The sequence below is a fragment of the Acromyrmex echinatior genome, chromosome 9, assembly GCF_024713525.1.
Source record: "Acromyrmex echinatior isolate Ae372 chromosome 9, ASM2471352v2, whole genome shotgun sequence".
NCBI lineage: Eukaryota > Metazoa > Arthropoda > Insecta > Hymenoptera > Formicidae > Acromyrmex > Acromyrmex echinatior.
This window is the reverse complement of record NC_141860.1, coordinates 5,481,991-5,495,081: the sequence shown is the minus strand read 5'-3', so window position 1 is coordinate 5,495,081 and position 13,091 is coordinate 5,481,991. Positions and strand designations below refer to the sequence as shown.

General features: G+C 29.1%; 1 protein-coding gene across 2 annotated transcripts; it reads left to right on the top strand.

Moving 5' to 3' along the window:
• The first annotated feature begins 3,945 nt into the window (after window positions 1-3,945).
• THADA (Thyroid adenoma-associated protein homolog) lies at window positions 3,946-12,948 on the top strand. 2 transcript variants are annotated; one of them, XM_087409685.1, is made up of 15 exons: window positions 3,946-4,293; window positions 5,057-5,197; window positions 5,489-6,133; window positions 6,216-6,322; window positions 6,403-6,706; window positions 6,779-7,021; window positions 7,097-7,453; window positions 7,527-7,799; window positions 7,868-8,065; window positions 8,210-8,391; window positions 8,493-9,045; window positions 9,182-9,332; window positions 9,406-9,665; window positions 9,986-10,272; window positions 12,403-12,948. In XM_087409685.1, the coding sequence occupies exons 1-15, from the start codon at window positions 4,114-4,116 to the stop codon at window positions 12,416-12,418; spliced, it is 3,897 nt and encodes a 1,298-aa protein (XP_087265811.1). In that variant the 5' UTR covers window positions 3,946-4,113; the 3' UTR covers window positions 12,419-12,948. The 2 variants fall into 2 exon arrangements, with proteins under 2 accessions (XP_087265811.1, XP_087265812.1); XM_087409686.1 differs by lacking the exon at window positions 12,403-12,948 and having other exon boundaries at window positions 4,152-4,293; window positions 5,062-5,197; window positions 9,986-10,408.
• Window positions 12,949-13,091: the final 143 nt, after the last annotated feature.

The window sequence follows — 13,091 nt, the reverse complement described above, 5'->3', positions numbered from 1 at the left end:
CGTTTTGTAACAATTCAATTCATTAAAAAAAGGATATGTTATGAAAATAATTCCGAAAGACACAGAACGCCGAATGAATTGGTTAAAGTGTATAAATGGCAAATATAAAAATTAGACACCGACAAAAAATTTATCTGTATGTGAGATAAAGTAATTTATTCTTTATAAATAATGTATTTAAAATATTAAAATAATAACGTAACATAAAATATACACAGATTAATTATAATATCTGAAGACACGATAGTGTCTTGGCACTAAGTGTATGTATAATCATCACATGGTTACGAATTTAATTCTTTCTCTTTTTGTCGTAATCTTTTCAATTATATTCATTGCATTGTGACTCTAAATCAAATAATATGATAATTACGGTATTTAATATATAATATAAATGAAAATGAATTTTAAATGAAATGATATATACATATATAATATTTTTCTGAATTTTTGATTTCTTTTATATTATTACAGATGCATTTTGCTCCTAAAATGTAGGAACAGAGAATGGATAATAAACTAGCGCATTTAATAGCGCAAATAATGTGCAATAAATAATGTTTTGTATAAAGTAATGTGCAATATTACAAAATGTACAATATTGCAATTGTACAAAATAAATGAAATTTTATAATAAATAATATATGTAAAAGTTTTATTATTTTATATACAATATTTATTTGTTATCATTTTTTAATTTGTCACAATTTTTTAGCATGAATTCAAAATTTAGAAAATAATGCGTTTAAAAAATTGGAGGGAATGGCTAAAACATGACGGACCAATCACAAGTGATACCCGTATGGCGTCACTCTGATTGTAGGCTCTCTATCTTTGTAGTATTTGAAGCGTCAAATAAATTTAAAACATACTTATTTGCAAAAACTGACTAAATTTATTAGTAACTCGTTTTTTTACGGGGGAATATAGTTATAAAGAAAAGAGGATCACCATTAAAAATTGACGGGGGTGGTGGAGGGCCTCTAAGGTTGATTCATTTTTATTCATATAAATTTTCTTCACAATTTTAAATTAAATGTAGTTTGCTTATACAATTAGAAAAGTTCTAACTTTATTCAAATTGCAAATTGTAAATATAATTATAAGAATAAGAATGAGGTAGAGAGCCTATCAGAGTGACGCCATACGGGTAGAATAGGGTAGAGAGCCAATCAGAGTGACGCCATACGGTTACCCTTGTGTTTGGTCCGCCATGTTTTAGTCATTCCCTCTAGTTTTTTAAACACATTATTTTCTAAATTTTGAATTTATGCTAAAAAATGCTCAAAAATTGTGACAAATTAAAAAATGATAATAAATAAATATTGTATATAAAATAATAAAACTTTTATATATATTATTTATTATAAAATTTTATTTATTTTGTACTATTGCAATATTGTACATTTTGTAATATTGCACATTACTTTATACAAAACGTTATTTATTACACATTATTTGCGCTATTAAATGCGCTAGTTTATTATTCATTCTCTGTTCCTACATTTTAGCAGCAAAATGCATGTGTAATAATATAAAAGAATCAAAAATTCAGAAAAATATTATATATGTATATATAATATTTCATAAAATATTATATATTAAATATTGTAATTATCATATTATTTGATTTAGACTCACAATGCAATGATATATAATTGAAATTATTACGACAAAAAGAGAAAGAATTAAATTCGTAACCAATGTGATGATTATACATGTACTTAGTGTCATGATACTATCGTGTCTTCAGATATTATAATTAATCTGTGTATATTTTATGTTACATTATTATTTTAATATCTTAAATATATTATTTATAAAGAATAAATTACTTTACCTCACATACAGGTGAATTTTTTTGACGGTGTCCAATTTTTATATTTGCCATTTATACTCTTTAACCAATTCATGCGGCGTTCTGTGTCTTTCGGAATTATTTTCATAACATATCCTTTTTTTAATGAATTGTTACAAAACGGTATTGTACATTCAATCATATTTCTAAAATAATTTCGATAATTTTATTTTTATCAATGTATCTATACGTATCTATGTTGTTCAATGCTGTTGCACCTAACGCTGAAACTGACAGTCTGTTGGATAGACTGAGACCGTATATCTCTTTCTCTCTCGCAGAATTTCGCTAAAATATGACATCACATCTCGTATGGCGCCCTTCTGATTATAGGCTCTCTATACAAAGCGTGTATAGAACCGATATTGCTCTGAAATACTCTACGTAATTTTCATTACATCATCAATACATCATCGTTTTTGTTATCACATCGCTCCAACTGTATCACCTCGAAAGATAGGTTGACTGGAGAGTTCCGACATATTCGATGAAGCGATTGTAGCCGATTGTGGCATACCAAATAGAATTCGGAACAGTAATGGATCAATTCAAGCGTAACGTTTGAAGTACAGCGTTCAGAACATTTGAAAGAAGCGAGTGGACTACATTAAAGCTGCAATCCACTTAGCGCTTCAAACGCTATAGAATATTTTAGCACTATCATGACTGACGTTTCAGAACGCCCTAATAAAGGCTTAAGCACAAAGCGACCGTAACTGAGCCGAACGTAAATTGTAATTGTAGATTGACAAAACATTATGATTCACGTTTCACGACTCAATTACGACTGTTTTATGTCGAGGCCCATAATTTTGATTTCGTCATCAATATATCATCATTTTTACTCTCGCTTCGCTCCAATTGCCTCACCTTGTGAGGTAGAATGTTTGGAGCGTTCACATACAATTGTAGCATTCGAAACAGTAAGATCCTGCGCACAATAGCAGGAATAAGAATTAAGAATAAGAAATAATGGCTGCGTTCAGCGGACTCAACTGTTATTGGTATATTCTTTTAGATCATCCAATCAGCATTTTAGATCTGGGAGAATACATCAATAGCAGCACTCACTCAACTATTGAATCCGCTGAACGCCATTGATTTCAACCTATTAGAAATCGTGTATTCCGATGTTTCCGATTTCTGATAGATTAAAATCGTTATTCTTTCTTGCTAATTTCTTATTCCTTCTATTGTGCGCAGGGTCTAACAGACCAATTTAAGCATAGCGTTTGGAGCGTAACGTTGATTCAGAGCATTTGGAAGAACAAGTGGATCGCAGCCTTAATTATATGCAAAATATATCAGAAATGTCAAAATTGTCAGGAGTAAATTGGAATAAACTAGGGACAGAGTCCATAGATGTTATAAATTTGGAGATTATCTTAAGCAGTGCTTAAGATATCAACCAATCAAAAGTCAACTAATTTGAACCAATCAGAAAATCATATTAGCATCTTAAGATATTACAACGATGATTTTAAAATAAAAACGGACTATGATTACCGGGGCTACAATCCACTTGATGCTCCAAATGCTTCGAAGCATTTTTTGATTGATTAATTAATGAAATCCTCTCTTCCAATTGGTTAATTAAATGTTTCGAAGCATTCCAGCGCCAAGTGGATCATACACCAGATTAATCTCGCAAACACAATAAAGTAGTAAAGCTTGTTACTCTGGCTGCGGACGATTTGGACGCTTTCAGCACTTTTCAGTACTTCTCTTTTTATTTTATGTCTAATGAACGATTAAGACAGAATTATGATTATAAATGCTTAAAGCGCGTGAGCATTCAAATCGATCGCAGCCTCTATTAAGGTTTGTTTACGTCGCATGCTCCAACATGCCCCAATGTACTCCTACTATAACTTCCATTCACTTCAACGAGCGTGTTAGAGTGAGTAAATGTTTTAGTAGGAGCATTTTAGAGCATGTCAGAGCATGCGACGCGAAAAAAACCTTAGTTTTTGCGCATTATTAAAATATTGTTGCAATATTATTGCAATCTTTCGTGCTGTAGGGGGTGAAAACGAGACACATCCAGAATGAGATATTCACATCTCATTTTATCTTATGCATCTAGCTCATTTTATCTTAAGCAAGTCCTGAAAAATATAGTAAACCAATCAGAAGAATCTAAACGTTGTCCAATCTCTTACTTGAGAATCTTACTTGAGGAATAAACACAGTGAACATGTGTAAACAGCTGTTCAATGTGTAAAAGTATTTCTGCAATATTGCGACTTTAAATAATGGAGAAATATTTTATTATGGACGAGAATGAACTTTATAAATTTCTCAACGACCTGCGAAAATCAAAGCTAAAGGGCGAACTGGACACCGAGGAAAAATTGGCGCAGCAAAGTGGCAAATGGCGAGATACCTTGGAGTTCGATGTTTTAGAAATGTGTGCCAAGCATTATAGCGAGAAGGTAATAATTTCATTCATTAAATCAAATAAATAAGGATAAACTTAATACGGTCGAGTATCTACTATACTAGATATCTTGGTGCCTAATAATATTTTTATATGTAAATGCATCTTTTTCAGTTAAATTGTATGCCTCTTACTGTCAGATTTAAAATGCAATGATAAACTGAAGTTGAAATATTATCACAATTAAATTGATGATTAATTTGATAATGATGCTGCTAACATCTTAAAAGATCATGAATAATTTATTGTAAAAAGTATTACTACAGCGAAGATTCAAACTGGAACTTCCGATAATTCAGGTGGATGTCTTTCAATTCGGCATCATCAAATTAGCATCATTATTAAATTATCAATCAATTAATTTAATTATGATTTTGTTATTTCAGCGTCAGTTTATAATTATATGTCAAGTCTAAAAGTAAGCGATTCGCAGTTTATATAACTAAAAGCTGTATTTAGAATTTACATTTAAAAATATTATTATTAGGTAATCTTTAAGATCTAACCTTAACCATTAGTCCTTTTCTTACTTATTTAATTTATTCATATAGCAGTCCAGATTAACTCATTATTCATTCTTGATGTAATTCATAAAAATAATCTACTTTATATATAGTGTATATATATATATATATATATATATATATATATATATATATATATATATATATATATAGATAGCATCTGATGCTTTAGAAATCCAATAGTATTCTAGTCAAGTAATAATGAAGTGATTTTACATATTTTCTGTCATATAGTGCAGACTGGAGATGTTAGCACTCTTAGTGGAATCAAAGAAAAGCACATTAAGTTTTACAGGAATGGAACTTGACTTAATTTTGATATTTTTAGCCAATAATTTATGTGAGAAGATGGAATACATGCCCTTTATCAAAAAGGTAACAGAGAAACATCGACATTGATTCTTATCAAAATCTCTCAATTGACTAACATTACAATCCGAAGCGCCACTACGGTCTAAGTATTAAGATGTTGAACTAATATATATATTATTCAAACGAATGAATTAATTTCAGAAATAATAATTACGTGTCGATATGGTTGTCGACATTAACGCAATTAATCTGAAATGTAATAATCCCCCCAAAATTCCCCAAATTAATCTTAAAAAACTGTAATAAACTTATTGCGAAAAATTCTCTCAATTGAATTTGTTATATCTTTTATAGGCTTTAACACGGTTGAAAGATAGCTATGCAGTTATAGAGAAACAGTTTTTGCAAGCACTAATAAAATTAAATTGTTACGAGAAACAAGGTTTCATTTCCAAAACATGTAAAGACGATCATTTGGTTATAGTTCGTAAAAAAGAACAAATTGAATATTGTACAAGATTATATTACGGCCATTTTGTTAAGAACTTGCATCTACTTTGCGTGTCCAATTTGTATCCAGAAGCAACATATGATCGCAAACGTTCCTGCTTGCAAATACTTTTACTGATGCAAGATCTCATTCCTGATAGATTCAGACTTTTTAAATGGAAGAAAGATGAAGTTGAGGCGATATTCCACTGTTTAGTGATGGATACATACGAACCCAATAAGGAAATGGCATACCAAATAATCAGTTCAGTCAGTCCAGAATTGTTGAGTTTAGATTCAAAACCCTGGGTTGATTCACTTATGAAAGCTGCATTTAAATTTAGTAACAGCGTTCGACCTATTGATAGTATTACGGCTGCATATTTGTTTAAAATAGCCAAATTATCTCCTATTATAAAAAATATACTTTGCGATTACTATAATGTAAAAGACAAGGTTACAGAAGAAATAACACTGCAATTAATTTTACTGCTATACGAAAAATTACGAGTATGTATAAATCGTTTAGTTTAATATCATCAGAAGTAAATTTTTTACAATTTACAGAATACATTGCTCTTATTTTTTTCAGGAAGTATTAACTTTAGCAAAAGAAAACCTAGGAATAGCAATTAGTAAAAATTCTTTATATGGATATTTATTCTGCATTAGAAGTTTGCTTTCAGATTGTGACTTAAAGTAATTAAAAAAATATGAGCATTATAAACTCTTTGAAAAAATAATATATGATATATTTATTTCTTTTATTCTTGCTTTAGAGACATAGAAAGAAGCAAATTATGGCAAAATACCATAGCTGATATTATAGCATTGTGTTTTGAACTAAATCGTACTGTTTCTGTGGTAGTAAATAATTCCTCACCGGAAGGACATTTACCAATGGACTTGAAAACACTGAATTTAAATGCATTATTTCTTAAGAACGAAATTATAACACCACAAATGGTACTACTTTGTTCTTGGCGTACTGTTAAAGAAGTCAGTCTATTATTTGGTTTATTTGCTACCAAGGCATCGATACAAACTGCCGAATCTCCAAATGGATTATTAACTGTAGAACAAGTGAGATTTGCATATGTGCATATTTTCATGTTTGAATGAAACATAAAGGGATTAATACAAATATGTTAACAGATAGAGAATATAATGAAACATTTAGTCGCGTTATTATGTGAAACAAAACATAGAGGTGCGTTTGAACAAGCATATGTTGGTTTTCATCAATTATGCACACGATTATGGCGTTTAACAGACAAGTCCCTAAATAGACTTCCTATGTTTTGGTTGTACAGTATTTTAGTGTATTTTACGGGATTCGAGCCAGGATATGTATTATGTGCAACAAGAAGAAGTGCAGGTATTCCATTTATGATACAGGTATGGCCAAAGATTATTTTATAAAAAAAAAGATCTAAGGATATAATATTAAAACGAATTCATTTTAAAATATAGGCAGTGTTATCTTCAGAACCAAAAATCCAGAATAATTCAGAAACGTTTGCATCTTGGATTATGATGATTTTATTACAATTCGCGCAAATTAAGTGCACAACTTCTTTATATCAATCAATGATGGACGTAATGTATGGGCATTCAATATTTTCTAAATCCGAGTTTTTAATTTTATTTGAGCAGATAGAAGAAAAGTGTAAAAAAATGACTGATCATGACTTGATCGAGATAAAAATTCATTCTATGAATATTCTTAGAGCTTTATTTAGACATTCTCAACTCGGAGACATAACTAAGAATTATATTATGAATGCTTTGATAGTTGCCTGTAGAAATTATGAAAGTACAAAATGGTCGGTAAGTATGTTATATATTATTTTAATGAATATTATTTTAATTATGCAGAAAATAATTTCTAATTGAATTATAGGAACGTAATGCGGCTACGTTATTGTTCAGTACACTTATAGTACGAATTTTTGGTGTTCAAAGAACCAAGGATCATATCAATTTGACAACGGATAACAAAATGACAGCAAGAATATTTTTTGAAAGATATCCCAATCTATTTGATTTTATTTTGCATGAATTGAAAACTGCTTCGAGTAAAGAAAAAATCGTGATAAGATCTAACGTGCAAGTCATTTTATTGCTGTTATCACGATTGTATATTAATTGCCATTTTGACACCGATATTGCTTGGGTATTTATATATAATTTAATTTTTCTCCTGTCCGTTAAAGATGAACATTACGACATATGTGTTTCCAGATAAATGAAATTGTTAATTTGGTATCAGAATGTGGTAAAAGTCCGGTATATAAAACACGTGAACTTGCAGCTAGAGCATTAGTGCCATTATTAGCAGATAGTACAGCTTACAACTTTTTAAAAAAGTTATTTGTAATTTTATGTACTGCGCGACATACTCAGATCTCTGCAAATCTCACACATGGCTATTTGCTACAGGCAAGTAACAAACTTAACAAAAATAGAAGAATAATTAAGATAAATACTTATAATTAAAAACATTAAATATGTTTCAAATTAAAAAAAATTAAAACATATTAAAATGCGTATTAAAATATTAATTTTCAATTGATTAAATTGTAGATATTAGAGATTTTGACGAGATTGCCATTCGTTCACATGCAGCTATTAAAATCTGATGTCACAAATTTTGTACGCGCGACAGATTGGATATTAAAAGGATTAGAAAAAAAAACTAATGTGTTCAGTTGTTTTCCTACAGCTAGTGTATACATTGACATTCTTCATAGTTTAGACAAAAATATGTAAGAAAGAGAATTTCATGAAAATCATATCATTGAAGACAGATTTTATAATTTCACAGAAACCATATCATTCCAGACTGACACATTTTTCATGTTTTTAGGATTGAAAGTTGTGATGTAGAAGATATATTGCATATCCTGCAGCAGCACTTAGTCGAGAAAGTCCTATTAAAACAAGGACCGGGCGAACAAATGTACAAAGTGTCCGCAATCAAATTTATACTTCGTATAGGGAATTCAAAGTTTTTGCAAACGATGTACAATGGATATAGTACAGCATACAACATATATTCGCGGCTTTTGATCATTCCAGAAGCTGAGATACAGAGTATCGCTTGGATTACTATTTTCGAAGTAATAATAAAGATGAAATCTTATCTACAAAGAGAATTATTGAGCACTTTTGCTCTTCACACAGCTTTCTATTTCGCCGATGATTTATATAAATTTAATCCTAATTTACAAGATGCAATTTTCGATTTCTTATACAACAGCCTGACGGACATAGACGAATGTTGTGTCATCGACAAACGTGCAATTTGTACTTTGGTTCTTAAGAAATTATGTCTAGATGATACAAGCAATATCTATTCTCAACGTGCTAATTACTTGAGATTGCTAGGAAAATGTATGACATTAACTTTTGAATGGAAGGTTCGCTTGTTATTTTACTCATTTTTAAGATTAATTTTTTTCGATTTCTCTGTTCTTTATTTGTGTCCTTACCATGTATTTATCTTTAATCTATATATCTTTTTAATTTTTTTGATATATTTTTGTCTATTTTAAGGATAAAGAGCTCAGGATGGAATACATAGAGGGCATTTATAGAAAAATCTGTGACAATAGATGGATTGGTTTGTTAGATAAAGATTTCAGATTATCAGTTTTCGATATATTATATAAACTTTTTGAAAAGGACATCAATCTGGAATATTGTCGTATGAATTAAGGATTTCTATAGCCAACGAAATTAAATTCGCATAACAGTATAATGTAAAAATTTCTTTACAGATCCCGTATTGGATTGGTGGACAATGTTGTTGCAATTATTAGTCGATGACAATGCGAATGTTCGATTCGATGCGTCTGAAATAATTTGTAGACTTGAACCGTGCAACAAATTGGAATGTTTCGAAGCAACTTTGTTGATATTCTTTGAAAAGTTTAAAGAAATGGTCGCTGTTAAGTATCCCGAAATAGCAGTAAGCGCCCTTTTCTGCTGGAGTGTTTCGTTGTTAGGAGATATGAATTATGAAATGGACGATAACGAAGTAAGTGGATATATATATATATATATATATATATATATGCAAGATATAATAGAAAAGATATACATATATATACAGTATAGCCTATATAAGTACAAAGCACCTCCACAAATTGACATAAATGTTCTATATTTTTAGAGAAAAATTAGTTTTATTTTGAAATGTAATATTTATTTTTACAACAACTTTAATAGTCTTCTTTTGGCTTTTATCACCACTTTTTCCAGAAAAATGTAATAAATTGAGGATATTTTATATTTATATGATTATATATGATAATATTCGACATATCTTTAAAAGTGTAATTCAAATGTTTACAATAGGTATTCAATAAGTGTAGAAATTACATTATCTTCGATCCTAAGAAGATATCAGATCAATGCTTCAATTTAACAAAATCAATAACTCAACAATATTCCATTGATAATACATTACCACCGGATGCTGTAAGATGGATAAGTTACCGTTTGGATACCGATTTTTCTGCATCATCATCTTTTAAACAAATTATACATAATTATCAAAATAACCTGCCGATAACTGGAGAGGTATCGGCAGATATTATGGGATTCGGCAAGGATAAAGCATTCCAATCTTTTGTATGTGAAAGGTACATGTCGTTATAATGTCAGATAATCTATTATATAATTGTACTTGTAGAACTTCATTCATTTTATAATATAATAGGTGAGATTATTTTATATGTAGATTTTTGAGGAAAAAATAAAAACCTATTTTTTAAGAAATGACCTAAGATGCCTCATACATGGAGCACTATGTATCACACACAAAAAGTAGATTTATTCAAGAAATAACAGTGATAAAAGTTGAAAAGAAATTTTATTTATCTTACACAATTTTAACATAGTTATTTAATATGATAAAACTTAACTATACTCTGTTCAATGAGGGAATGACCTCAGTTTGCGCATAGCAGGCAACGCTGTACAACATGAAGACTTGAAAAAAACGGACGAGTTTTCGATCCGCGAGGTCATTCTCTCGTTGAACGGAGAATACAACTAATAATTATAACTAATAGAATAAAAAATTCATAAATAAACCTATAGTGAACGGATAAAATATAAAACTTATAAAGGTAAAATAAAATTAATTGCTTAATCTTATAAATTGCCATTCTAATATATTAATTTGTATTACTTTATTTACTCATGAGTATTTAGTGTGTGGCCCATGATGTTTCGAACACTTTTAATATAGAAAACTTTTAATATAGGTAAAATATATATATAAAAAAATAAATGATAGATGATTATCGTAGTATAGTAAATTAAATGAAAAAAGATGCATATTGCATCTGATTTTCAATACATGTGTCTTTTTATCACAAATTATCTAAATACTCTGGATTACCCTGAACAATCAATAACTTATGATTCGATCATGAGATCAATTGTATATCAAACATTGTAAAGTAATAAAGAATAGATTAAAACATAAATACGCACAACAAATATAATGGCTAAAATCAATATTGAGATAAATGGACCTCCTCTAAAAAAATGTGGTATATAAGGTATATTAATTTTACTATTTACTTTTGCAAAATTCTTTCAGTTGACTGATGGTTTTATTATGTAGTTAAAAATATTTCTAGATTTTTTTTATCCATCGCCTCCCCACAAAATTGATTTCTGTATTCAAGATATCTCGTAGCTAGCACAAGTACCATCATTGCATAGTGACGACATATAAGGCTAACCTATACTATATGTAGCCTATACTATACTGTGCCCACATATGTCATTTAATATTTAGGATATATCAAACATCTTGAAGATGTACTGATACTTTCTAAAGATTTTAATTTCTAAACTTCGATAACTCTGATGATGAGCGACCGAACGAGTAAGTCAATATTTGTAAAAGATTAATTGCTCTCTGCAGATATTTTAGGCTTTAAAACTACTTAATTTTTAATATTTTTATTATTATGTATAAAATAATATACAATAGTTAGCTATATGGTGGCCTAAAATGGGCGAAGTTTTTTGGTAAAACTCGTGCGTTTTCACACATCTTGAATGTCTTGAACTTAAATGTTCTGAACTTCAATGTATGGAACATGTCTTCAAAAGTATCGTAAAACGATATTTCAAGTGTCAAAAAGTTGAATGTTAAACTTACGGATTTAAAAAATATTTTGCCGAAAATATATTAATAACTCAATGAATAAGTTTCGAATTTTATTTTTACCACGAGTTTTGATATTTTTTTTCATTTTTTTAAATAAAAAATTATATTAAATAAATTATTGCAATTAATATGCTATTTTAGGCATTTTTAATAGGTCCCATAATATTTCGAATTTTGTTTTTTCCATTATGTTAAATAATCTGTGTGTGGTTCATTTAGTGTTTTTTTGTAATAATATTTCAGTTCATAAAAAAGCATTTGGTATTTTATTTTTGTACTAATAGCTCTTTTCATTTTAGATGCACTTTCCACTTTTTTTTGCTTTTTCTTCTTACAGATTAAATTAAATTTATATTCATTTCATGCGAAAGTGCAGCCATCTAATTACAGCGCGAAATATGTCGTTAGTTTGCATTCACTTCAAATGTTTCGATACATCGAGACTACCGTTCTTCGATATTGCGATTCTCGAAGTATCGCTTTCCAAATTGTAGTCAGTGGTCAATCATGAAACGATTTGGAATTACGGAACTGTATTTGACGTGCTTGGTATTTTTTACGATTATTATAATACTATTTACAGATTTCACGTGCAATAAATTATCGGATGTATCCTGTAAAGTGTTCGCAATGATGAAAATAATCGCTACTACATGCGAATGCTGTAATTGGTAATTTACCCTATCATTATTTGATTATCATCTGTTCTCACTTTTGAAAATAATATTTTATCTCGCTCTTACGAGAATTTAAATATTGGAAGACAATAATTATAATTACTTTAAGTACTAAGAGTACTGCTATTCAAAAAATACTCAAAATAAATAATTATTTATCTTCCAATAATAAATTCGTCAGTTATAGATTACAGTGAATTTCTATACGTTATTTACTTCGTAAAATCACTTTTAAAATTCTAAATATTCGACTGACCAATTAGAAAAAAAAAATTTTTTAATTGATAGATATGTATCAATCAAAGAATACTTCGAAGTATTTATGACATTAAATTAATTACAGTGAGTAGTACAATTCATTGGTGAAACATATTAATTAAAAAATTTTAATCAATATGCATTGGAAATTATATATCGAGTCAATATTACGTCTATATATAAATTATAATATTTTAATATATAAGCAATTTTTAAAACAAATCCTTATATCCATAAGAAATTATTGTTTTTGTTTTCATCCCCTCGGAGATCTGAAATTAATAATATTATCCCGCAGCAATGGCAATTTCTCACGCATTTCGCCTCTCTCGGACAA

Coding starts and splice junctions, on each gene's coding strand:
- THADA (XM_087409685.1), top strand. CDS start 4,114: ATGGAGAAATATTTTATTATGGACGAGAATGAACTTTATAAATTTCTC. Junction 6,707..6,778: donor GATTATTAACTGTAGAACAA/GTGAGATTTGCA, acceptor ATATGTTAACAG/ATAGAGAATATAATGAAACA. Junction 9,046..9,181: donor CATTAACTTTTGAATGGAAG/GTTCGCTTGTTA, acceptor GTCTATTTTAAG/GATAAAGAGCTCAGGATGGA.